At 33.9% G+C, this 27,384-nt stretch overlaps 11 protein-coding genes and 2 pseudogenes across 13 annotated transcripts, besides 4 other annotated features; 5 read left to right on the top strand and 8 right to left on the bottom strand.

Annotated features, from left to right (window-relative positions):
• Positions 1-11,093: part of a mobile genetic element that runs on past the window's edge.
• Positions 590-2,758, bottom strand: TVAGG3_0775020 (keratin-associated protein family; the record flags this gene model as incomplete). Its single annotated transcript, XM_001320048.2, has 1 exon — positions 590-2,758. The coding sequence occupies one exon, from the start codon at positions 2,756-2,758 to the stop codon at positions 590-592; it is 2,169 nt and encodes a 722-aa protein (XP_001320083.2).
• On the bottom strand, positions 3,990-4,685 carry TVAGG3_0775010 (uncharacterized protein; the record flags this gene model as incomplete). Its single annotated transcript, XM_001276935.2, has 1 exon — positions 3,990-4,685. One exon carries the CDS (start codon positions 4,683-4,685, stop codon positions 3,990-3,992), a length of 696 nt encoding a protein of 231 aa, XP_001276936.2.
• Positions 5,384-5,669, bottom strand: TVAGG3_0775000 (uncharacterized protein; the record flags this gene model as incomplete). Its single annotated transcript, XM_051246094.1, has 1 exon — positions 5,384-5,669. A coding segment is annotated over one exon (286 nt), but the record flags the coding sequence as incomplete, so codon positions are not given.
• TVAGG3_0774990 lies at positions 5,710-6,523 on the bottom strand (annotated as a pseudogene). The gene has a single exon. A coding segment is annotated over exon 1 (814 nt).
• On the bottom strand, positions 6,872-8,188 carry TVAGG3_0774980 (uncharacterized protein; the record flags this gene model as incomplete). The annotated part of the gene is made up of 1 exon (XM_051246093.1): positions 6,872-8,188. A coding segment is annotated over one exon (1,317 nt), but the record flags the coding sequence as incomplete, so codon positions are not given.
• TVAGG3_0774970 (uncharacterized protein) lies at positions 8,258-8,473 on the top strand (the record flags this gene model as incomplete). The annotated part of the gene is made up of 1 exon (XM_001320047.1): positions 8,258-8,473. One exon carries the CDS (start codon positions 8,258-8,260, stop codon positions 8,471-8,473), a length of 216 nt encoding a protein of 71 aa, XP_001320082.1.
• TVAGG3_0774960 (N-acetylmuramoyl-l-alanine amidase family) lies at positions 8,503-8,739 on the bottom strand (the record flags this gene model as incomplete). Its single annotated transcript, XM_001320046.1, has 1 exon — positions 8,503-8,739. One exon carries the CDS (start codon positions 8,737-8,739, stop codon positions 8,503-8,505), a length of 237 nt encoding a protein of 78 aa, XP_001320081.1.
• Positions 10,893-11,092: a mobile genetic element.
• Positions 11,094-11,805: 712 nt separating the features above from the next.
• Positions 11,806-15,592: a mobile genetic element.
• Positions 12,966-13,865, top strand: TVAGG3_0774930 (protein of unknown function, DUF4106 family; the record flags this gene model as incomplete). The annotated part of the gene is made up of 1 exon (XM_051246092.1): positions 12,966-13,865. The coding sequence occupies one exon, from the start codon at positions 12,966-12,968 to the stop codon at positions 13,863-13,865; it is 900 nt and encodes a 299-aa protein (XP_051092679.1).
• Positions 13,876-14,283, top strand: TVAGG3_0774920 (uncharacterized protein; the record flags this gene model as incomplete). The annotated part of the gene is made up of 1 exon (XM_051246091.1): positions 13,876-14,283. The coding sequence occupies one exon, from the start codon at positions 13,876-13,878 to the stop codon at positions 14,281-14,283; it is 408 nt and encodes a 135-aa protein (XP_051092678.1).
• Positions 14,304-14,981, top strand: TVAGG3_0774910 (microtubule-associated protein family; the record flags this gene model as incomplete). Its single annotated transcript, XM_051246090.1, has 1 exon — positions 14,304-14,981. A coding segment is annotated over one exon (678 nt), but the record flags the coding sequence as incomplete, so codon positions are not given.
• A 200-nt stretch (positions 15,593-15,792) lies between the features above and the next one.
• On the top strand, positions 15,793-16,830 carry TVAGG3_0774890 (sensory perception of sound protein family; the record flags this gene model as incomplete). The annotated part of the gene is made up of 1 exon (XM_051246089.1): positions 15,795-16,830. A coding segment is annotated over one exon (1,036 nt), but the record flags the coding sequence as incomplete, so codon positions are not given.
• Positions 16,831-18,095: 1,265 nt separating this feature from the next.
• Positions 18,096-27,384: part of a mobile genetic element that runs on past the window's edge.
• Positions 20,445-20,819, bottom strand: TVAGG3_0774880 (uncharacterized protein; the record flags this gene model as incomplete). The annotated part of the gene is made up of 1 exon (XM_051246088.1): positions 20,445-20,819. The coding sequence occupies one exon, from the start codon at positions 20,817-20,819 to the stop codon at positions 20,445-20,447; it is 375 nt and encodes a 124-aa protein (XP_051092675.1).
• TVAGG3_0774870 lies at positions 22,748-23,057 on the bottom strand (annotated as a pseudogene). The gene has a single exon. A coding segment is annotated over exon 1 (310 nt).

Raw genomic sequence — 27,384 nt, 5'->3', positions numbered from 1 at the left:
CCCACATTGCTATATAGTTTATAAGTCTTGGGTCTACATACGTTCCTCTAACCTGTTTGATTTCATCAGGAATTCCTGCATGAATTTTGTATAAAAAGCAACCGTCGGAATTCCGGCGGTTGCTATATTCTTCACAAAATGCCTTATAATACTCTTCCCAGGACTTATTTTCCAACAACTTTCTAAAGTCTTTCCTAAACTGCTGACACATCTTTGTTGCATTAATGTAACCATCCTTGTCTCTACGTAAGACTTCAATATCATTATAAGTGCCTTTTATGAATGTTTCACCATTAGATTTGTTCGTGAATGTTTTTGCTTCGACTGACATTTCTGTTCTTACATACAAAATAAAAAAAATAAATAAAAATAATTTTAAAACTAACTTTATTTTTGGACTGCATCATATTTCCGACGCTGTTGTCTAAATGTCATGTTGTCACATTTTTTCATAGAAGTTAAATTACCTGGTGACCACCTGGTGACCCGGTGACCTCATCAGTTATTCAAAAATAATTAATTATTGAATAACTGGGAAAATGAATTTACGTCAAATGTGCAATTTATAAAATCTTATGTCGACGAGCGTTCATTGAACTCTATACCATGCGAATACAGTCATAAATGGAGGCATATAATCTTTACCCAAGCCTGTTGGATTTGTTGTGAAAGTGTGTGAATGATTTCCTCCTGGTTCAGTTGGTCGAAAAGTCTTTTTTGCCGAATGGTTATAATCTGGAGATAAAACGTCATTGCCAGCATAATATTCTGAGTTGTATAATGGGTGGTCTCTTAATGAGTGACTATGGTCGCCAGAAAAGTTTGTAGTTCCTGTATGAGTGTGCGGTGGAAGGTTTTCAATATTTATTTTCTTTGAACCTCCTGTTTCCTTTGAACTGTTAGCACAATAGAGGAATTTATCTACAATCTGCTTCCACGTACCGAAACCCAGAACTGTTGCTGGATTTGTTGAGTTCATTGACGTATAAATAGAACCAATGGGGTAAATCATCTCAAGAATTGTATTTAATCCATTATGAATATTGAATTTATTATATAATATTGAATTTGGGTGAGTATTTAAAACTGGTCTTGTTATCAATATTAACGTATTATTTTTGAAAATTGCTTTTCTAACATCTTGAAATTTTGTGATTTCAGACCAGTTTCTTCCATCACTACTGATATTTACTAAATCACCACATCCTAAAGCAATGAAATACCCATCAATATAAAATAAATTTGTAAATCTATAATTTTGAGTAAATTTTGGAGTGAATGAATAAACCAATTCCCAATTTGATAAATCCTGTGATAAATAAATATGTCTGTTATAACTTACAGGATATGAATAGACCATTTCATCTGAAACGAGAACATAAACATTTGATCCATAACATAAAGCTTCAATGTCTCCATCAGCTTGAAAAATTTGTTCAAATTGACCTTGTGGTATTGAAGATGATCTATAAATTTTATCATTTTGTAGGATAAAATACATGTTGTTAATGTAATACCACTTACTTGTATAATCAATTTCCAAATCTGATGACATCATACTAAACATATAATAATTTATCCCATCCTCACTAATGAAAATTTGATTGACTTCATAAATTAGTACCCATTTATTATTAACACATCTAATAGGATTATTTGAATATTTAAATTTAGCATCTTGATTTAAATTACATTTGAACCATTGGATACAATCGAATGAATAACAAGGGCAAAAATCATCTTCAACCGTTATCATTCCCATAAATTTACCGTTATTATATTCAACATATAAAATTCTTGGATTAATGATTGGCTTTCGTGTATCAGGATTCAAAACAGATGGAGTAAATGATTCATAGTTTTTAAAATCATTTGTTTTAAAATAATAAAGCACTCCAGCTGTATAAAATAAATACATGGTCACTCCATCGAAACATATCCATTCAAAAGAATCTATATCAAAGGTTTTATCTGATGATTTCATAAAATTTAAAAATGGTGGAGTAAAATAGACCTCTGATTGTTTTATTTCTTCATTAACAAATGATATATTAGCTTTCTTCATTAACTCACTATCCACATATTCCTTATCTGCTTTCTTATTTAACTCATCGTTAACATAAGTTTTATCCGCTTTAAGGTCTAAACATCCTGAAACCCATCCTGTATCAGCTTTAGTTTTTAAAATCTTTGATGTCCATTCATGATACCATTCAACCATTTCTTTAATTTCATTATCTTTTTCATTAACATATTCCTTATCTGCTTTCTTCATTAATTCACTAGCCATAAGTCCCTTATCTACCTTCTTCTCTAACTCACTGTTGACATATTCCTTATCTGCCTTCTTCATTAACTCACTAGCCACATATTCCTTATCTGCTTTCTTCATTATGTCATTTAGGAAACCTTTTATGAATTCCTCATTTAAATTAAATCTTCCAATCTTCAAAACTTTAGGAAATGCATTTAATGCGTAATATCTTTGTTCTTCTGGTGGAATTGATGTTATATCATCCGTTATACCTTTAATTTTTGAATTCATAAATAAAATTTCTTTTATATTTGATATCACTGCACCACCCTTGCAAACGAATTCGAAATGGTCATTTTTCAATACTATCTCCAAATCTCCATATTTCAACCTTTGCGTTTGTTCTGCCGTCTTTGAATTATATGCATATGTGGCGTATGTAATGGTTTGAAGGGCCTGGGTGCTTTGCGCCTTAAGTTGTCGTGGTTGTTGTTGTTTAATCATTTATTATGATTAAAAAATAAATATTTAATCTGTTATCTCATCACCTATTTTTTCTATTTGAAATTGCCATAATATTTCATTCATGAATTCTAAATCACAATCAAATAGGTCGGTTATTCTAAATTTAATATTTGATAAATCTTTTGAATGAAGAATAAATGAATTCCCGGATAATTGAAACGGATATGATAAAGAAAATATGTTTAAGTTGATGGATAAAATGTTTTGTATTGATGGGTAAGAGTTAGGGTCTAATGTTTGATGTGAAAATCTCATTGGGGTATTAACTTTATCACATTTGATTAAAATGAAATTGGAACCAGTGTCAGAATACAAAACATCCCCAACATCTTTTTCAAAATTTAATATCCCCAACAATGAACGAAGATGAGGAGTACAAAATTTAATTTTCAGCGGAAATTTAATAAGGTTATTTATTTCATCAAGTTCAAAAAGTTTATCAGGTTTTGATTTAAAATTTTCTTCATACCATACGATAAATGATTCATTTAAATAACTTAAAATCATGTTAATATCCCATTTCGTTATCACGTTATTTATATACATATCATACGTTTTTTCAAGGTCATCTTTAATAAATGATATATAATCTGAAGGGTCTAAAAGAATGGGATTAAATTTACCACTCACAGAAACGAGAGTAACATTATAAATTCCGCTAACTGTTAAATTTAATTCACAGCTATTATTCGAAATAATATTGATAATTGACATTTTTTATTACGATTAAAAATATGGTAAAGCGTTATTTTCCAGTGATAAATAAAACTAGAATAAGATTACCTCAAGAATTCATAAATTCAACGAATAAGAAATTCATTCATGTTATAAATTTTAGTGTTTTCAGAAAATATGAGTCAATGTCATATTCATCATCGGGTTATATTTCACTTCATTCAAATTTAGTTCAATCAAACCCATATAATGACCATTTCATAAGATTTTCAGATGGTATTAAAAATGTAATTGATAGATTAAAATATGAACAGATTGACAATATCGAATTTTTGGAATTTTGGTTTAAATATCCCGATGGAAAAAAGATTGAAGTTAAAGATAAAGCTGATACTATAACAAAAACAATTACAATGACCGATCCGGATAGTGGGGAACAAAAAGAAATAAAACAAACGATAGAAACTGGTGAAAGGTCAATTATTATTGATTATGATTCAAAGGATTATTATTCGATAATGTTAATGCTTGAATATTAAATGGCCTTAACAAAGAATTTTTCAAGTGATATTTTATATTCATCAACTATTTTATTATAAATATCATTATATGTTAAATGAAGTTCAGTTGTTGTTCCGTTCTTTGATATCTTAATTGTGCTAATATCCTTTATAGGATTTATTTTTGCAACTGTTCCGCAGCATGAAACCTCATCATCTATGAAAAATTGAATCTTAACGTCTGAATCTTGAACATCACAAAGAATGGCGATAATGTGAATTAATGATTCATAAGGTAAAATAATTAAACCAGATTGGTCAATTAAATTTATTATTGAATCATAATTATTAATTATTATATCACGGTAAATTTTCATTAATTCAGAATTAATGTCTATTTTATATGGCGCATTGCGACTGGAATCGTAGATTCCTGGGTTCTCGATGTTTGATGAAAGAGGTGGGGGGTATGTTGGATATGTGGGGATTTCAACAGGTTCTTTACCGGGTTCAGATAAAATGATTGGGTCTCCATCTTCTTTATTTTGCTCCTCCTTTTTCGGTAAGTCATGAGTTAATAAATTGGACTGAGTTGCTGACCTTGTTAATTCGGGGCTAACATTAACTTTAACATTTTGAATAATTCGTGATTTATCATCATTTACGTTATAACCAACCGTAATCTCTGCTTTTGCGTTAGTGTTCTTTTGACTAGTGAAACGTCTTCTCATTTATAATTGAATAAAAAAAAGAAAAATATATTTAAAGTTTTATATAGTTGTTACGGTAATATCCCAAGGTTCATCATTGTTTGCTTATACTTTCTTTGTAACTGCACCAATTATGTTATTGATATTGCTTTGAGTTTCTTCCAGTCTTATTTTATCATTTACAATATCTTTAATCATTTCATTACATGCATTCTTAAAACCATCTGATTTTTCTAATTTACGTCTATCACTTTCTTTAATTAAATCGAAGTTATAACCTTGTTGAGAATAAAGTGGTTTCTTTATCAATTCCTTGAACGCTTCTGAAAGTGAAGATGAAGAAATTCTTGCCACTTGAATTGGTTTAAATTCTACTTTCATTGCTTCTTTCTGTTCATTGAACACTGGATCGAATAAAGCAACTTTAAAGAATTTCTTAGCTGGAATTTCAGGTCTAATATTTGCATATTGACCATCAAACTGATTAACATATCGTGGTAATCCATCCGGTCCCTCTTCAATAGCATTTAATTCTGCATTGAAATAAGAATATGGATTATGACGGTATGAATTAATTGGACCATGTTCACCTTCTCCAATGTATTGTTTAACAGCTTTTCCATTTTCATCAAATTGCATAGGATAACGTTCATTATATGCTTTACGTTTAGGATAATCAGATACAGTTAATTTATACCCATTTATGACTTTAATATTACCTTGACCATCAGTAACGAAAACTTCATTTATACCATCAGGTTTTCCATTTGGTCCTGTAATGTCTGCTTCATGTGCTTCCCAATTTGGTCCATGACGTTTGGCATATGCTTGAGCTTCTGGTAATGTTAAAACGTTTCTCATTTGTTTAACATCTTTTTGAAGACCAGCAACAATATGAACTAATTCTTTCATTCCATCAGGAACTTTCATAGTTCTATTATATGCACCCTTTTTGTTTGTCCCTTGTTTTAATGGAACCTGTAGAAGATTTGCTATTTCTGTCATGTTTAATTATAAATAAAAAATAAAAAATAATTATAAAAAGTTAATCAAATTTAACACCTCCTTTATTTAAATCAACTATTATTTTTCCATGTTCACCTAATTGCTGATATTGTGTGTAAAGTTCATTAATGCTCATTGGTAAATTCACTTGATAAAGCATAACGTTCAACTGTTGACGACTAAAACCACTGAAAATGAAAAGGGTGGACAGGTTTGATTTAATGTTTGCTTAATGCTTTAAAGTATTGAACAGCCATAAAGAATGAACATTGAATATGTCGACATTGAGTTAATAACTGATTAAAATATGATTTCTCATTTGTTATTAGTTTTGATTTCACTGCATCATCTAGAAAAATGAGTGAATGCAAAAATTCTCTATCAAAATTTGAAATAGAAAGTGTTTCAAATAATTCATCCTGTTGTTTATCAATAATTTTATCCTCTAATCCTTGCTTCTTGATTGTATTATATAATTCTTTATACATTAAAAAGTTTTTTAAATAATCTTCTGCTTCTTCTTGTGATAAATAAATAATTGGAATTTTGATTAAATGCTTTAAAGATTCAAATGTATCATCTGAAGGTGAACCTGAACGGTTGATATAAATTAACACATGTGAATGGGGGGAAGTGTTAGCAATAATGATAATTTGTTTTAATATCGTTAATGTTTTACCTTTATTTTGTTTACCAATTGCTGCAGTGATTGAATTTAAGTAACATTCAGAATATGGAATTTTCATTAATTTTTCCTTAGATAGAGCATTTCTATTATCACTCAATGCTTCATTAATCATATCATCTATGTAGGTATTATATACATCTGTTAATTCTTCAGAATTGAAATCCATTTAATCAAAAATAAATTTATAATTTTAAACATTTCTATTCATCAATATTTCATCATATGAACTTCTATACTGTGGTGGTGTACCTGTTGGATGATATTTCAAACCTTCGTCCGGTGTCCATGTCCAATACGTAGTCCTAGTAAACCAAACCTGAGGAGGATTTGTCACTTTTGAACAGTAAGTGTCATTTTCACCTTGAATGATTGGATAAGCTTTCACTTGTACTGTAACTTGTGAATTGAAAGTTTCTAATCCATCAAAGAATATACCCGCTCCATCACGTTGAACTGGAATAGTGCATAAGAATGAAGTTTGGTCTTTCCATGTTCTAGCTAATGGTGCGCCATTATCATCATTCAGTGGTCTAGTTAATGAGTCCTCGTATTCTTCTGTGCATTCATTCACTCCATCTAAATCAGAAGCTTGAAGCATACGTGTAAAGAATATATCACCCACTGTGGTCATCGCTTGATCGGGGAAGTTTCTGGAATCTATAGTGACCTGAAGACCTCGAAGCATTGGATTTTCTAAAACTGTTCTTTGCATTGCATTCTTCGGAAATGTTAACACAACATCTGTAACATTATGAAGAGCGTATGAGAAATCTGAGCTGATACCTTCAGGAGTGATGCAACCTCCATTTAGTGAACGAACGTCAATATGTTGAGCTGGAATCATGAATGGATCTTCCTTACTGAATAAACGTGGTATTGCTTTAACTGATTCTTCAATTAAACCGTATCCTGGTGTAATACATTTATCCTCTAAAACTTCCATCTTTGTGCATGAAATAATAACGTCATCAACTGTTGCGTCAGCAGATGTAGCGGCTAAGCTTGTAATTAATTTGGCAGGAAGTCCGATTTGTTGGAATTTGCGATCATATTTATAAACATGATTCATAATCTTTTCATAATTTTCATCAGTTATCTTTTCATAAACGTAATTTTGTAAATCAGCAACTCTTAACGGGTCAACCTGACAAAATACTAAAGTATCCCTGAAAACATAATATTTAAGAATGATTTCACCAAATGATTTAGGATAATCATCGAACGCTTGAAATGCTAACAAATCATTTACCGGAATAATCATATCAAAAGTGATATCAACTTCTTCATTTGCTTTCTTGAAAACTTCTGAAGGGTCAATATATTTACCACATACTGAGTTATCATATTTTTGAACATTATTATATAACGAATGAACAAACTTTTTAACTTTCCTTTCTGATTTTGGTTTATATGTTGCAAATGCGAAAGATTCACGGGCGCAATCCATTTGAAGATAACCAGCATCACCTCTTTCAGTTTCTACTTCTAATTGTTTAAAGCTTTGATTTGATGATTTGTAACCAACGAATAAACGCATGCATTTAAAAGCGGCATCGCATGTGAAAGCTTTATTTGAAACTAGAGTTGCTTTAACTTTGCGTTTAATATATGTGTCACCTAATTGGTTCACATCATGAGCCGGATTTGTAATTCTTAAATGAGTTTGTTTATCATCAAAATATGGAGCATCAGAGTCATAGCATGAACTTTCAAGTTCTCTATAATATCTTCTACCGTCATTCTTCGCGAATATTTCATTTATCTTTTCGAATGAATGAAACACATTTCCATTAATCGGTTTAGTGTTTGGCACCAAATAGTTAGTCGTCATTTATTAATAAATAAAAAATCAAAATTAAAAGATGAAAATGAATTTTTAATTTTAATGAAATAATCAACTATGGCTGCAGGTATATTTAAGAAACTGTGGGATAAAGTAAAAAGAGGAGCGCATAAAGTTTGGGAAACAATGAAGAAAGGAGCAAATTGGATATTTAAGAATAAAGAAGCAATTAGTGACATTGCTGAATCAATAACGCCAAAAGCTGCCCCAATAAGAGAAATTTTAAATAAAGGAGAAAAAGTTTATCAAAGACTACAACCGATACTAAGATAAAAATAATTTTAAAATAATTTATTTTTCCACTATCTACCCCCTATTTTATTAAGTATTCCTTCAGCTATTCCACCAATTGCGTTACCTGCTTGTGCTCCCATTGCCGGATTACCTGCTTTTGTACCTAATACTCCACCTATGATAGTTCCTGCCGTTTTCGCTACTGGTGCCAAAAAGTTTGCAACAGGTTTAATAACCTTTTTATAAACCCAACCTGCAGCTTTCTTAATTCCATCCCATAATTTTTTAAAGAATCCTGCCGCCATTTCTGATTTAATATTAATTAAAAAATATATTTCATCACTTATATTCTAATTTTTATTTAATGATAAATGAAACCGATTTTAAAAATAAATGAAACAGAGGAGGAAGAAATAAATGAAAGTGAAAATGTTCAACAAAAAATAAACGTTGTTAAACCAATTACTGAAATAAAAATTTTTTCATCTGTTGAAGAATTTAATGACTATTATGCTAATAATAAAAAATTATTTGAAGAATTGACAACATGTAAATTGAATAAAATGTTTAAAGTTGATGGATTCAAAATTTCAAAAATAAAGGGGGTGGTTAGTTTGAAATCTATTCCTCAATCAAGAATCACCTCATTAATGAAAATAGATGATTTAACAAAAAGAATAGAAGAGATTGAAGAAAGAATAAATCAAATAATTGATTTCATAAATTCAAATAATCATTAGCTTCTAATTTCTTTTTCTCGTTTATGAGGTCTTTGATTATGACTCCATTGATTCCATTCATGATTTAAACACTTGTTTTAATTAATCGCGGAATATTTGGCATCATCTATATATATAGCTTCTTTTATTTTTCATTACATCATGTATGGGTTGAGTGTAAATGTCTTACAATTTTGAACATTTTTAAATCTTGATTTATTCTAAAACGTAAGAATCATACATTTTTTACTTCATATGTCAAAAAAATGATACAAAATCGTTCAATATTGTATGAATTCTAATTTCTTTTACTCTCTCGTACATACTAGATTTGAAGAATTCAGAACATTTCCCATAATCTCCTAAATGTTTTCCATTCATTATATGAAACTGTATAAACTTTATATTTATCTTTGCATCTTTCATCACTTCCAATAATTCACAGTCTTCCTTTTTAAATAAATGTATTATGTATTCAGGATTAAGAATTCATACAATATTGCTTCCCTTTAAATCTTTGAATATAAACAGGAACACCATCCTCTAAAATTCGATAATCTATTTTATCTAGTTTTACTTGTTGAGTCATTTATGTAAGAATAAAAAATAAATTATGTTTAAAATTAATGTTAAAAATAATGATACAAAATCGTTCAATATTGTATGAATTCTTACGTTTACAAAAAAAGTCACATAACCCATCCTATCCTACTACTATGGAAAACATGCATTATTTAAAAATAATTGAATGAGCTCTAAATTCAATACGATAATTTTGTGAGTGAACGATCATTTGTAATTCAAATATTTTAAAATAATTGAATTCAAAAATTTAATCAGATTAATGACTATCATATGACATTAAATTTTTTTGATGTATCAATTTACTGTCCAAATTAATTGTTTTGCACATTTATCTACTTTATAAACTAAATTTCCTTCGATATATAAAAAAAACATAAAGAAATATGATATCTGTATCATCAAAAGACAATGCAAGATTAAGACATTTGTGTGCAAACATAATGATGGGAAAAAAATATATTTTTAATTTCAATAAAATTTTTTAATAATTTTTTTGCTTCCTTCAATTTGATATAGATTTTCATATTTGAGGTGACTGGTATTCTTATTTATTATGAAATTTCAAAGCATTAATTAAACAAAATTTCAAGACCTGAAATGCTGTTATATCTTAATAAGTATCCAATATGTAAAAGAATCATTGAATTTTAGAAATATATCGAGAAATTGGTTTAATTTATATTAAAAAAAAACAAGAGCTGCTACGATTCTGACAAAATAACATTAAATATTAGAAATATATTTTTTATAGATCAAATGCAGCTAATAAGGATGTCGCTTGGGGGACATTTTGGGACTCGACCAAATAATTTTCGAACTCTGGGGGACATGTAAAGCGTCAAAAATGATTTGTAAAGTGTCAAAAAATATAAATGTATGAAGATAATTTATTATTGTGTCTGATAAATGGATAACTCTTTAATCATGACTTAGGCTGTTCATATTTTAATGAAAATGATATATCTAAGCCAATTTTGAAAAATGCAATTTATAATTTATGCATTAATTATGTATTGTTTTTATAAATCTTAATAATGTATACTGATATTAGTACAGTATACATTGTGCGTCGCCTGTAGCCTACAGCTACAGTCACCGACACAATGAAAAAAGTGACAGAAAACTGACACCATACGGGCGCGCATATGTACGCATATATGTGTAAAAATAAACGTTCATATGTAAACTAACCTTTATTCACTAGCAGGGGCTGATAAATCATAATCGTCGAGAAGTACGATAGGTGGTCCCACCTGTTTAATCTGTATGGAGAGGCAAACGTGACGTAAGAAGCATAACACTGGTTTCTCAGTATATTTAATAGACTCTGCTGTTGGCTTAACTGTAAGCTTATAAAAGAAGCAGATCACGGAGGCAAAGAAACGCTTACATCAACTCCTTGATGAACAATAAGCTTACTTAAGACTAAACAATTAATTATACTAACTTTTATACTTTTTCTCTTTTCCTAAGTTGATCGTGATCACAAAGATCGTGATCTGAGTGACAATGAACTATAAGTTATATGAGGATATATGTGAGTAATGTGAGTATAAAAAAAGAGTTATAGTAGTAAAATTAGGTGTTTATTCGTGGTTTAGAGGAGGGATCAGAAGTCAGTGGCTAAGTTCCTTATGGCGCGCTTTAATTCATGGTAGGATGTGTCAGCCTTAAGGAACCTTTCATGCCAGCTGTCTGACTCATGTCCCACACGGTTGAGACGAGATCGAAGATCGCAGATCTCGTTGGCATAAGAGTCAACTTTATACTCAAGCTGGCTGATGTAGAGCTCTTTACCTTTCGCTTCCTCTACTTTTTCAGCCAGCTTGAGCTTTAGTTCCTCGAGAGCTACGTTTGACTCCTCCAGCTGCTTCAAATACTTGTGGCTGGTCTTGATTAAACGTAGCTCTCGAGGAGTAGCTCGTGGACCCGTTTTCTTTGCCGTTTGCTTGTGATCGAGATCTGGGATCTTGATCTCGGTCTTCGGACTCTCGCCACCCATCAATATTTCCTCGTCGCCAGAGGACTGTTCTTCAGTCACCTCTGGCTTCTGGATGGCAAGAGCCTTAGCAGGAGCTTTGTTGTTCGCTTCCATTAAAATGTAAACTTTACGTGTCAAAAAAATTCTGTCACGTAAACTATTTATGTTGAGATTGAGTACCAGACTCTAATATAAGTTCAACCATTATATTAGAGTCTTTAGGAATTTCATATGGTTCTTTTACATAATATTCCTTTTTTTGACCATCAGTTGATTCTTCAACTCTTTTGAATGAAAAGCGCTTATAAAACTCAAACACGAGTGCATCTTTATAACCAGTGATATCGTAAAATTTTGGTGGCACAAGCTGTTCATTCACATTACATATAAATTGTTTGTTATCATGAGCAATATTACTCAACGTTACTAAAGGCTCAAGGAGAGGATTTATTCTTATCTGATAACCGACAAATTTATATGTTGGTTTGCCCTTTCGCTCAAGGATAAACCTGATATTCGCTATAGTTATGAAAAGCTCATCAAAGTACTTATATGTTTTTTTATCTTTATCATTTTCGTCAGTGAAATCTGCTATGGTAAAACTATAATATACATGCATTCGCGAGATATATTTTTTTTCCCATAAGTCTAAAAATTTTGCTTTCGATGGAATTACTTTTTGCGTGAATGTTCTACCATGGTCATCTTCCCAAACAAGCTCTGGTTTTCTTGATGTTGTGTCTGTTTCAGTGGTTTCTAATAACGCAGTGATGAAATCCAACACATCTCCTAGGGACATGTCATATTTATAATTCAAGGCATTTTTTTCTATACTACTGTATGAAGGTAATGTTATGATTGGTGATGTACCTTTTCTTAATACATTCAATTTATTTTCATTTGAATCATAGTAACAATCAACAAATTCTCTACTTGCCTCAGTCATTTTTTCCATAAGACCTTCATTCAACTCCTGTGTAGTCATGTTGGGTTTTATGTAATATCTCATGTCAAACCTTTTTTTCACTGATTTTGATGAATCTGTCATTTCTAATGGAATAGCAAGAAACTCAAAGTCTGGATGCTCAAGACTTATCTTTCTTATCTCAAGAGCTTTTGACGCAGGATATTCAATGAAGTCTCTCGGTAATTTATATGAGACTGTATTACCACTTATCGTGCCATCATTCATAACATGTTCATAGTATAATCCATCATATTTAGACATTTTATATGTAACTAAAAGATGGAGAAAGTTATTAATCAAGTAGATAAGATTCTTCATGATGGAGCACGTAAGAATAGTAAAGAACTAAACAATGCACTCATTATGCCATTTTCTGATGATTATCCATTTTGTACTAATGGTGTTTATTTCTACTGCGGTAAGATGGGTTCAGGTAAGACATATGGTGTTATTCGTCATATAATGATAACAGACCGCTTCACTAATACTCCATATTATGACTCAATAGTTATCTCAGCAACATCAGGAACAATGGATAAAACAGCGAAGACATTTATGAGTCAAGTTAAAGCACCAGTACTGAAAAAGGATGATAAAGAACTTATGCCTTATTTAATGAAGAACGTTAAGATGAAAGCAAAGTATTACGCTATTGTTGAGTTCGTTCAAAGTAAGTTCGAAAAAATTTCAGAGGAGATGGAACACATCTTAACAAAGCATCAACTAAGGAAACCTGATGGAAAGTTTGAGTATAAGAAGATTGCAATATATGTTGTAAAGAAGTTGAACAAATATCCTTTCACAAAGTATCCCAGTAATTCTCTATTAGTGTTAGACGATTATGGTGGTCATGACTTATTGAATGACCCACGTTCACCATTAGCGAACTTCATCACTAAGGTCAGACATTATAACTATACTGTTGTCATCATGTGTCAAACATGGAGACATATATGTTTAAACATTAAGAGACTATGCACTGACTTCGTTATCTTTCAAGGTTATTCTATGAGAGACTTTCAGTCAATGATTGAACAGTCAGGAGCAACAGAAGATTGGGAAGAGTTATGGAACAAATACAAAGAGCTACCAACACCTCGTTCATATATGGAAGTTCATATAGTTGCAGGAAAGACGGACTTTAAAGAAGTTAAGCAACAAAAGATGACATTATTTTAAGAAGAAATAAATGGGTTTTGGCGATTATGTTAAAGCTGGATGGGGTATGGTGAAAAAAAATCCTGGTCTTGTAATAGGTGCTGGATTTAACATTGCTAACAAACTTTTCCCTCAAGTTGGTCAAGTCGGTGGTGTTATCGGTAGTCTTGGTGAAAGAATTGCAAAAACTACATTAGGTGAAGATAATGCATTAACGAAGAATCTTAAAGCATTCAATAAAGCTCTTGGTGGTGACTTCAGTAGAGACAAGCCTGTTGAAACACCTATAGTTCAACCTCAACAAACTATTGACAACAATAAGTATAACGCATACATTGGAGGAGCTATTTGGAACAATCATAAGCCATTAGTTCAGTCAGTACGTGTACTATCAGACATGCCATGGATTAATGCTATTAGTGGCACTATACGCAGATAATATATTTTTATGAGGTTTAAATGAGTGAACAAGAGAGGAAACTCATTGATGAACGAGTTAAGAAATGGGAGAATGAACGTCCGATAATTCGTACCATAATTAGCGATCAAAAGTTCAAGCAGCATACATTTGATTTTTTGCGCGATATATATAATGATCTTGCTTTTGATTACAATGCTAGGCAATACTTTGAGAAAGAATATGTTCAAAAAGGTCGTATTAATTTCCCAATGAGAAGAGAAGGCTTTTTGATTACATCAACATATACAGCACGTGGTAGAGACCCTTTTACAGACGCGGTTCGTAACTTTAAAGCACGTTCTTCTATTAATGATGATCCAGATTTCTACATACCTTATTTTCGTCCACCTTCGCATCCTTTACGAACCAGTGATCCTGGATATGACGCTAAACGAAGATATATAGAGACGAAATTAGCTAAATACAAGGAACCTAAGGATCCAAGGACTGGAGAAGTAAAGGAATCACATGTCAAGATAAATAAGCTTTACAAAGTAGTTGAAGAATTGGAGAAACGATCTAATGAGATTAACGCTGAGAAGAAAAAGGAAGTACCAAATATGAACAAACTAGATAAGATGATTAAGGAATATAGAGGATTGGCGAATACATCGAGCGTTCTAATAAAGGAAGTAGAAAACACGACAAAGCTGCAGAAAATGATTCATGATGAATTACTGTTAGGTGAATTTTCTATAAAACAAAGACAGAGTAACTTAATGGGTGAGGCTTATTATTTGGAGAATTGGTATAATGAGAGGTTAAAACAAATGTCGACTCCAACACCAACTCCTACACCTACTCCTACAGTAGCTCCAACACCAACTCCCACTCCTGAACCAACAGTAGCTCCAACGCCAACTCTGACACCAACTGCTCACGCAGGTCCTCCACCAATGTCGAGTAGTCATGGTATAACATTAAATAAACCAACACCTACACCAAAAATAACTCCTGTATCACATCCTAGTACAACTAACCCAGTATCTGATTCAAATCAAGCGGAAAGATCACAGGTTCTTAAAAGAGCTAATACACCAACTGCTTCCCCTATTAGAACACCAGAGCCAACTCCAAGAATCACAAAGGCGCCAACACCTTCACCGACTGTTGAACCAACTCCAGAACCAACAGTACCTCCAACTCCATCTCCAACTCCATCACCGACACCTACAAAAGCACCTACTCCATCTCCAACTCCGACTAAAGCTCCGACACCGTCTCCAACACCAACTAAAGCTCCAACACCGTCTCCAACTCCAGCTGAACCAACTGATGCAGAATCTATTCAAAATTGGTTAGACGAAGAAAAGCGAAAAGAAAAGGCTGCAATTGATGCTGCACTAGATAAAAACACACCACCACAGACACTTGGTGGTTACATGTTAAAGAAAGACAACATTCAAAGACAAGAACGTGCATTGAGTGTTGCCAGAGAACAAGCACAAGAAGAGAAGAAAATAGTTGAAGGAGAAGCTTCAAATAGAGGTGGTCCAGGAACTTACAAAGGATCAAACTATCCAGCAGAGAAAGCCTCGAGTGATAATGTTGTCTCAAGAGCTACTGATTTAGTTACCCATGGTATTCTAACTGGTGCAACAGCTGTTGGTAGTGCTATTGGAACCAGTGTTGACACTGTTGTTGATACTGTAAGAACTGTTACAAATCCTACACCTGAAGATAGGAAGGAAGAATTTCTTACTCTTAATACAAAGGCAAAACCAGGGATATGGATTGGTCGTGGAATTTTAAATGCTGGTAGTGCTATTGGCAATGGTGCTTCAGCGGTAGGGGGATGGCTCGGAAGAACAGCAACATCAACCGCAAATGGAATACTAACAGGTGCCAAATCACTTGGTAATTGGGCTGATGATAAGTATACAAAATATTATGAAGAAAAAGCTCGTAAGGCTAAGGAAGAAGCTGAACGAAAGGCGAAAGAAGAAGCTGAACGTAAAGAACTAGAGGAGCTTAAGAAGAAAGAAAAAGCTCGTAAGGCTAAGGAAGAAGCTGAACGAAAGGCGAAAGAAGAAGCTGAACGTAAAGAACTAGAGGAGCTTAAGAAGAAAGAAAAAGCTCGTAAGGCTAAGGAAGAAGCTGAACGAAAGGCGAAAGAAGAAGCTGAACGTAAAGAACTAGAGGAGCTTAAGAAGAAAGAAAAAGCTCGTAAGGCTAAGGAAGAAGCTGAACGAAAGGCGAAAGAAGAAGCTGAACGTAAAGAACTAGAGGAACTTAAGAAGAAAGAAAAAGCTCGTAAGGCTAAGGAAGAAGCAGATAGAAAGGCGAAAGAAGAAGCAGATAGAAAGGCTAAGGAAGAAGCTGATAGAAAGGCGAAAGCAGCAACACCATCGCCAACTCCATCTCCTTCACCATCTCCATCTCCTTCACCATCACCAACTCCATCGCCATCTCCATCTCCTTCACCATCAATAGCGGCTCCTGTGAGACAATTTGGTGCATGGGGTGCTGATTTAGTCAAAGATGCTGCACAAGGAATTGGAAAGGAACTGAAGAACACAACATTAGGTACAATAGAGCGTTTTGGTAATCTTACGGATTACACAATTAGATCAGCTGCTAATCTTTTATATAACCAGACTACTGATAACGGTACTGATGAATTGGCTGTAAACGGACTAGCATCAATTAAGAAATCAGCAGAAGATAAATACGATGAATGGAAAAAGAATATTAAGGGTGAATATAATAAGTATGCATATCCTGAAGAACATATGAAGTTAGAGCTTACCAGACTAAGATCAAAATATGGTAATGAAACAACAAATACTACAACGCAAACGACGAAAGCTGACAGAAAGATTGATGACACTCCTACTCCAACTCCTGCAATGGCGAACATCACAACAATTGCTCCAAGAGTTCCAACAGGAGAAGGTATATCAGGAAATGTTTCAACTACTCATAACATTACTGAAGCAGCTAATGTTTCAGCAGTTGAGCAACCTGTTGTTAATGTAACTCAGGAAAACGCTACTGAAACATCAACACCAAGACAGGATGTAAATAATGAACGTCCAGAAGTTAAGGAGGTTGCAAAAGCATACCTGGAGAAAAATACTACACAAGTTCTTGAAGCAGAAAAGCATCTCAATTCAGACAAAACACCATCTCCAACTCCTGAAGCATCAGTTCCTCCAGCAATTGGTGGAAATATACCTTCAGTATCACCATGGCAGAAATTTTATGGATTGTTTAAAGGAGCGAATAAGGTAATGGATGCTGCTGAGAATCTCCAAAAGTTCAAGAATGAAGTCGCAACTGGTGCAAAGGAAATAGAAGAGAATGATAAACAAGCTGCTGAATTAGCTAAACAACAAGCTGAAGCAACTAAACAAGCAGCAGCTCCTAAACAATCTATATCTAAGTCTCAAAGACAAGGTCCTGACCCAAGTGCTAAAGTCAAACAGAATCCAACACCACCTGCAGCAGAGAAGTCCAAGAAGGACAAGGACAAGAAGAAGGATAAATCAAAGAAGGACAAGGACAAGAAGAAAGATAAGGATAAGAAAAAATCGTCAAAAGATAAAAAACATAAAAATTTATCCAGTAAGAAATGAGTCAAGTCATTAAAGCATCAACTAAACAAAAGTGGTTAACTGAATATATAAAAGATGGTAAGGTTCCTGATGGATATTATGTACATACAATGAAAGACGGACGTGTACAGTTCCGTAAAGTCAAGCAACCTCTCAATGATGAACAGATCAGAAGGAAGATCTCATTGTATGAAACAAAAATAAAGGACTTACAAGCTAAACTCGAAACCCACGATACTTCTCAAGAAAACTAGGCATATCTTTAACATGACCTTCATTAATATTTTTCCTCCAATACTGTACTTCCATTTGTGACAACCTGTTTGGATTACCTTCACGCATACCTCTACCTGTCACTTTTCCTGTATTTTCGTTCTCAAACGTAACATCATACTTTACATCATTACCGACAAGTTCATGACCATCAATACTTTTAACAGCACCGTGTCTTCCTTGATCTAAAGTTTCTCCTTGCTTTAATCCATGCTCTATTTTTGTCCATATCTGATAACGTGGATATCTTGCAACACTTCCATCTTTTGCTCTTAACAAGTATGCACTTGTATCAACTGAATCAACTGTATAATAAGAAGGATCAAGATGTCTTCTTTGTTGGTTACCTTTACCCCATGTTCTTGGTTCAACTATGACTTGAACTTTTTGACCAGGTCTTAAGTTATAAAGGTTATTTTTTCTGACATACTCTTCTTTCAATCTTTGCTTCTTTATATATTCCTCATTATCCTTTTCTGTGAAATCATCAGGCTTTTGTTGTGTGCTTGAATGATATTCAGTGTTGTAGTCATTAATAATTTGTCTCATTGTATCTGCAGTGAAAGGTGGTGTTTTATCACCTTCTTTGAGGTTTAACTTCATATGTAACATAGTTCTAATAGTTCTACAGAACCTATTAATAATACCTAGTATGTTATGATTGTATTTCTGTGTCGTCATGTGCTCAATGTTATGACTGACCAACAGATCTCGAACATTTTGTGTCGTATAAGCTGGGTCTTCATCACTAGTAAGTATTGTAGGCTTCATTTCACCTGTAGCTTGTGAAATGAACTTCTGCATTGCACTTAGAACATTGTTTGAGTTCTTTTCACTCATTGGGAACGCATAACCTTTTCTACTGTTTACATTGATGAACAAAAGAAAATATGGTGGTGTTCCACCAGGATTCTCAAATGTATCGAATTGATAAGCTCCCATATCAGTTGAATATATTGGTAGCATCAAATCCTCTTGTATTAAAGTTTTTTCTTGTTTACCAACAGTCATTTTTTTATTAACGTTAAAGTCTTACAGGCATTGAGTAATCGCTATAACCATCATGGTCTGCGAATTCATGTAATCTTGATGCATCAGGTTCTTTCTTCGTTGGTGCATGAAACCTTGCTTCATCATAAAGGTTCATATAATGGTTTGTCACGTTTGGGGTAGACCCAATTTTTGCATATTGAGGATATGAGTAATGATACACTAAGTTGAACCCATTACTACCATCATCAACATATATCTTTGGTGGAGGTTGTCTTATTAAATTCCTTCCTCTTGGGGCTTTGAGTTGGACGATCTGATCTAGATCATTGTAAACAACTCCTGTTGCAGTATATTCTGTGTTGTTCTCTGGGTTAATGTTCGTCATTTATATGAGAATAAAACAATTTTTACTCATAACAAATGAGATCGAAGTCAATTCTTTATGGTGCAGCTAATCTTCCAATTGAACCAACAAGCAATGTTGATTCAAGAACAACTAATAACATTGTGATAAAGAACTATCCATCTGGTACAGTAAGTGATGCTCCAACAGAGATAAAAAAAGAGGAAACAACTACGAACTCAGAAGCACCAATGTATCCTCCTCCTTTAAGTCCATTAACTTCCAACCTGACCTCATCGAGATCTGTGGAGACTTCATCGAGGATTGGTGTAGAAGAGTATTTACTTAGTATATACCAGAAGATACTTCTAGACCAAGACAAAGAGCTCTTTTCTAACTTAGTGAGCAAAGATCAGATTCTTACTACCTAAGCCAGACTTGGAAGAAGTTGTTCACAGAATGACTGGGTTCAAGTGTGAAATAGACCTACTGGACCCAGACATCACATGTTGTGGTATTCCACCACCTTTCTCAAAAATAGCTCAGATCAGAATCATTGATGAGAACAATATTGCTCAAGAGTTTAAGTATGCATATAATGCACAATATACTGAGTTAATAAGTAGGTATAATTTATGTCTTAAGTATGTGATCGTTTAACCGAAAAGTGACATTTCCAATGAGCCAAAGACTACAAAGGTTCTTTGACCTAATTGCTGAGGAAGATGAACCAATATCTGTAGGTAAAGCAATGAGAGTTCATCACAACGTATTTGGTGAAGAAGATCCCTTCTCAAATCCCGAAGAAGCAATTCTTACCATGTTCATAATGAAATGGTATGAAAAGCATCGTGAGGTTGAAGTTTCATACTACACGTTCTTGTATGAGTTAGGAAAATATAACGTCAAGATGAAAGAATATCTTGAAAAGAGAAACAATGAATAAAACTTATCGTTTACTCAAGTAATTATTTTTAGTACTTTTCGACGTACTTTTTGATCTTGTCAAGAGCTTCGAGCATCTGCTTCTTTGCATTGTGCTTGGCGAAGATGGCTTGCTCAATGGTGAGCTCGAAGGCTTCTTTACCGATCGGCTGGTGTTCGCGAAGATCTTTGAGTGCATCAAGAACTGCAGTGTACTCTGATGGTAAATGGGAGCCATCAATGAGTGTATAAAGGATGAGCATGTACTCCTGCAGTAAGTTCTCCTGTTTCAAGCGGGACTTGAACTCTTCGCGGAGATCTTGAAGCTTTTGGAGCTTCTCAGTGGCTTGAAGGTAGTCAATGATGACCTTCTCTTGTCCCTCAAGTGCTTGTGGGAGGAAGTGGACATAAGCTGTTGACTTCATCAAAAATGAAGTGGTCATGACACTTTTTAAGTTAATGTCCGAGCCATACAGTGATGTCGAAGCAGCACATGAACCAAAGAAGAAGTCTTGCTGGGAAAAGACAAAGATTGTTGGTAACGCAATCCTAGCCATTTGTGTTGTTTTGAACTTGATCGTACTTCTGATCTTGTTCTACAAACTCAACAGAGGTTATTGTCTCAAGTAAACACTTATTTTTATTACCATATAAATGATTTTTACCAAACCTCCTTTACCTTTCATAGGTAATAAGTCGAAGATCAGGAAAGATCTTATCGACATACTCAAAGACATCAAAGGGGATTATGTCTTCGTTGACCTATTTGGTGGTTCTCTCTATATCTCTCATCTGTTGCATATTATGTTCCCAAAAGCAACGATCATAGCTAACGACTATGATAACTACGTTGATAGACTGAAACACATTCATGACACGAATGAAATACTTAAGGAACTTAAGGAGAGAATAAATGTTAAGCCAGATGAGAAAATTCCTACTGATCAGAAAGAGATCGTCAGAGAAGTTATAAGTAAAGCTCCATACATAGACTGGGATACATTATGTTCACGTCTTCTCTATTCTGGAGCATACAAATACTATGATCTTGACACATTAATGAAGAAAGTGTTATACCTCAGATATACTAACTTATTTGGTGAAAACATAGATGACTATCTTGAAGGTTTAACTATTGTTCATAAAGATTGGAGAATACTCTTCAATGAGTATAAAGATCTTCCCAATGTTTTCTTTATATGTGATCCTCCATACTTCCATACTTATTCTATACAGTATGGAGATGAATGGACTCTTAAAGATACTGTAGAAACCTTTGATGTCCTTAATTATCCATCTATTTACTTCAGTAGTGATAAATCTTATACAGAAGAACTTATAGAGATATTGACAAAAAGATATGGAGAGAAATTTCCTATGAGAAAGCATGTTATAGATAGAGGTTTAATTAATCCTAACACTCAGAAAAATAATGAAGTAATATATGTCACTTTTTCTGTTAATGGAGAAGAGAAAGATCAAGAAGATAATAGTTGATGAGGGAACTGAAGAAGCGACGACATTCATCTTTGACGACGGAAAGCTCACATTCGTTGTCGATAAAAATGGACAACACTTACACAAAAGAAAGAGACCAAGAAAATTTTTAGATCTCCCAAAAGCTAGGAAACCAAAGGAACCATTTCCAGTACCAGCCGTCCAAGAACCAGAGAGACTTTTGATACCAAAACCTGTGGTTGACAAATATGATCCAGATCAGTTCTTCCCAAAAATACCAAAGTTAGAATAAAAACTCCTTTATTTCTTTAGTATTATATAATAAGTCTATTAGTAAGCTCTGTTCTCGTTCTGTTCTGGTATTTTGACGTCTTTTCATGGTCTCGCATAATAAGATCATGAACTTTTTCTTGAGATACTCGAAGAGCTGAGGTAAGTTATCATATTCTGGATATGTAGGAAGCATCCCTGCTATCGTAAGTGTTGTATCAATAAGGATTGGACTTATATCGGAAAAGTCGAGATCTGGAGTAGAATAAGAAGGTAAGTCTCTTACATGTAGGTAGTCATTATATGCTTTACGCATGAGACTGAGTTTCTGGAGCACAACTATGAGACTTTGGTTCTGACGTTCAAGTTTGCTTAAAGTTCTCTCCAAGCTTCTGTAATAAACGTCAACCTCTGTAAGAGCAGATATTTTTGCATTGATCTCGGAGATCTTTTCTTGAACTTCACCAAGTTTGACCTTAACTGACGTTTGAGCTCCCATCATGTTTTCATCAAGGTCATTCTCTATGTCATCAATGATATCTTCCCATGAAGTCATGTTTTCATCATTGATCTTAACGTGAACACTCATGAAAAAAATGTCATGTAAAGTATAAATGTCAGATTTTTACTCTTGAGCTTCTTCTCTCTGGATTGACTCGTCTGTAGGGCTTAATGTGCCATCACGTTCGACCAGAAGGTTCTGCTCAGGTCTGTCAAGGAGCTGTCTGTAGGTCGTGAAGGTTTCAACGAGTCCTTGGTAAGGAGTTTGGAGATCAACATCGACCCATGGGTGTTTGCGTAAGAAAGCAGCAAGGCTTTCACGCTTGGAGTCAATGACATCTTTCTTATTGGTTAATCCTTCTTCAAAGCTTAGGATTACTCCTGCAGTTGATTCAAGTCTTTGGATCTGGCGTCTGGAAACCTTGGTGAGTTGTCTTATCCTCTCGTTTCCAAATACATGCAGGAGATATGCAGAAATTACTTCATTAAGTTCGATTAAACAAATTGGATGAAGATCAGTCATGGCTTTTGTAAAGCAATCTTTTGTAAAGCTGTCTTTTGTAAAGCAGACTTTTGTAAAGCAATCTTTTGTAAAGCAATCTTTTGTAAAGCAGACTTTTGTAAAGCAATCTTTTGTCAAGACGTCTTTTGTAAAGCAGACTTTTGTAAAGCAATCTTTTGTCAAGACGTCTTTTGTAAAGCAAAAGTATTCAATTTTGTGAGAAAATGCTTTTGTAAAGCAGTCTTTTGTAAAGCTGTCTTTTGTCAAGACGTCTTTTGTAAAGCTGTCTTTTGTAAAGCAGTCTTTTGTAAAGCTGTCTTTTGTAAAGCTGTCTTTTGTAAAGCTGTCTTTTGTAAAGCTGTCTTTTGTAAAGCAGTCTTTTGTAAAGACATAACCGACGACCGAATGTCCCAAGATGGTACAACACCAGCTCCAGCATCACCAACACTAGATATGATGGCAATGATGATGCAGATGATGCAACAGCAAACCCAGCTTATACAGCAAATGCAGGAAAAGAAAACTTTCAATAAACCTGCAAAGAACTCACAAGATCTTGAAGCTGGACTCAATGCTCTCAGGAACGACTACAAGAGAGAGCAGATGACGTTTAGGAAGAAGGGTGATGAAGATTATGAGAATGATCCGATCGAGGAAGAACGAGATCAAGTCCACTGCATCCACAAAGACCCTCCAGGATGAAAGAGATGATGAGGGATTCCTTACCAAGTCTCAAAGACTCTTTGTCCTTGAGTTCTTCACGATCTCTGCCTTGAGATCTATGAGGAATTGGAAGGGTCGCGTTCCAAGTGGCTCAAACAAGCGCGAACTACTCATGACCGCAGTACCGCTCACTAAGACAAAAGTCCAGCTCATGGACTTTATCCTTTCCGCTTGTCCCGACGAGATCTAAGATCTGATCAGAGTAAAAACTTACATTTATGAGCTAAGCTCAGTAATAATTAGTTGTTTATTCTTTCTTCTCATACTTCTGTGCAAGGTTTCCACGGAAGAACTCAAGCAACATTTGGATCTTTCCAAGCTTTCGACCTTCTTTTTCGAGGTCATCCTGGTAAGTTCGGAATGCGTCAACGTGTGAGCTCGCATAGAATGCAGCAACAACAACCTCTTCTGCACCTTCTTTGCTGTCAAGTGGCATGAACTCGAATCCTTCCATTCGACCAAATAAAAGTGACAAAAATGTCAATGAGACCCACTCGTTGCATAGATGCTAAACCTGGTCCGAAGATGCAAAAGTTCTTCAGAACACTCATGTCTGACCAGAGGGAGTACGGTCATGAAGAGGTCATACAGATCTTCGATCAGTGTGTACCAAAGCCTGAGAATCCAGACGAACTCTTCATGTAAATTTACTTGCTTCAATGGAGAGATGAGAGACCAGGTATGAAACTCAGACCAATAACAATCTTTCCAGGTTTCTGCAATTACCTAGAACAAGCATGCCAGATCAAATGGTCTGACACCATCTTCCTCCAAAAATAAACTTTATCGTTTATAACACTTCAGGATCTACATCTATTTCTTCTGCTTCATCCTCAATGTCGATCTCTTCGACAGGTTTGATAGCAGCTTTGAGTAAGTTCTTACCCATTGTCTTAAGTTCAACTGGGTTATATTCTTTGTCTTTACTCTTTGTTGATTTCGTGAGATCTACATATAAACAATAACTTTTAGTCTTGTCAAGGTTTATTCTCGCTGAGAAATGGTCAGGAATGTTTATAGCTATCTTTTCAAACTTGAGTAAATTAGCTAAACCTTCATTTGTGTATTTCTGCTTATCGACAAAGATCATGATCGGACTTGCACTATAACCATACTTTCCTTGACATAATGTTTGTGGTAAGCATATAAGTAGTCTCTTTGCTGTTTTATTTTGCTTCTTCACTTCATCTACAAACTGTTGGATCTTAAAGAACTTTATATGATGTTCAGACATCTTTATATACCCGATAAAAAGTTCAGATAAAAAAATAATTAGCTATATTTTTATTAGTGCATAAATGAGTCTTTCTTTGAGATTTTCTGATGAAGATCTAACTTTGGTAAGATCTTTAAAAGATGATGAAAACATTCTTTCTGTCATTGATGAAGAAAAGAAATACTTCAGTAATGATGTAAAAATAGAGCTACTCATTCATACTGAGAAACAGTTTGTGATCGTGATCTTGAGTTAAGCAGCTCTGAACCAAGCGAATACAGTCATAAATGGTGGTAAGAAGTCTTGACCTTTTCCTGTTGCATCTGTGATTCCAGCTACTGTGTGAGTATGGTTTCCTGCAGATCCGCAGAAAATACCTGTACTAACATCTCTAGGGTCATCTGTGATATCATATCTATTCATACCTTGTCTATCAGAACCTGCTGCAAGATTTGTATAACCTCTTTTTGTCATTGAATGTGAATGCTCTCCATTAGTAGATGTTGTTGCACTGAACCTATGGGAGTGTGGTGGAAGGTTTTCAACTCTGATAGTCTTTGAACCACCAAAGTCCATTGATGAGTTAGAACAGTAAAGAAACTGATCAACAATCGGTTGCCAAACACCTCCATAAAGGGTTTGCGGGCTTGTTGAGCTCATTGATGTAAATATAGAACCAATTGGATACATCATGTCAAACATGTTAGAAGGTCTATAAGTATAATCTACTGTGGTGACATCGTTCAAATAAAACTCAAACGTATCTCCAGGATGAATAGTTAAGTTTGTTCCATCTTTTTTGTGGAACACAAGTTCAATAGATTTACCATGACTCAATGTATAGTAACTTGGACCTTTTTCTGATGGACCAATGTTATAATTTATAAATATTGCAACTTTACCCATATCATTATTACCAAAGCTAACTGTAATGCTTTCAGGTATTCCATTGTTTACAGATGCATTAGAGATCTTTGAGATCTGTTCATTAACATAAGTTTTGTCTGCTTTGTTGTCTAAAGAAGTTTGAAGTGAATTTATGTCGGAGATATTGTGTTTATGAGATTTCAAAACTTTGTTCGTTGCGTCAAGTTCATCTTTGTCAGCTTTACTTTTAATAGCATCTTCAACGGTTATTTTTGCCTTAACTCTCAACCTAAATCTTGGCTCAACTAATACACCGTTAACAAAGAAGTATGAAGCATAAATTTCAGCGTTATAACCAAATGATTGTGGTGCTATACCTGTGTCATACTGTACAGTACAGTGTATGTCATAACCTTTAGCACGAATGAATTTATATCTTCTTTCATTAACATTTTTCGTATTCACTTTTTCACCCTGTGTTAAATATCCGTGGTAGTCCGTTATAATCTGTTCATCTGAACTTATATAATGAACATGGTTCTTGTCAGCTTTCTTATCTAACATTGCTGGTAGTTCATATACTTCGAAGTTTCTGGCATGACCTTCAATGTTCGTACATTTACTATCTAAACTGTTAAGAGTATCTTTTACGCTAGTGCTTGGATCTTCTTGTGGAGCACTTGAACCTAAAGTATAGTTCAAGATAATGTCATCAGCTCTTATTTTCTTGATTTGAACTGGTTGGTCATTATCAGCTCCTATTTTATTGATTATAACAGGTTTGTCTTCTCTTGAACGAATTGATTTAACTGTCAAAGGTTCAGTGAACTCATTATTTTTCAAAGGAAACAATGTTGTATTGATGTTTTCACCATTAATATATACTTCTTTTGTATCAATACCAGATGGGAATGAAACTCTTTCATTAACTTTAACTGTTGTACCATCACCTGGGTACATATCTTTCTCTGGACCTTTGATTGTCTTAAGTATGACAGACTGTGATAAAGTATATTCTTTAGATGCAACTTTACGTATCTCTTCGTCAACATAACTTTTGTCAGCTTTGTCTGCAATCTTAAGTGCAGTTCTTCCTCCATTATTTTTGTTCTCCTCAACTTTCTTCGCTAATTCAGCAAGAATGAGATAAAGATAATCAGTAAGGTCATCAGTACCAGACATATTAATATTATTGTTCTTTCTTGATGTATTAGCAACTTTCACTAAGGTCACAAAATCAGGGTACAAAGTACTTAACGTAGAAATGATTGTTTTTGGTCCAGGATCTTTCTCTTCTTCATCATTAGCATCACGTGGCATTGGAATTGGTTCCAAAGGTCCAGTCACATCAAAACTCTCAAGTTCCATATAACCTTCATTTCTGAATCTTTCTATATGAGTTATCTTCTGGAAACTTGTTTTAGTCTTTTCAACTAAATTTTTTATTCCATCC

This window comes from Trichomonas vaginalis, chromosome III (genome assembly GCF_026262505.1).
Source record: "Trichomonas vaginalis G3 chromosome III, whole genome shotgun sequence".
Lineage (NCBI taxonomy): Eukaryota > Parabasalia > Trichomonadida > Trichomonadidae > Trichomonas > Trichomonas vaginalis.
This window is presented reverse-complemented; position numbering and strand designations above follow the sequence as displayed.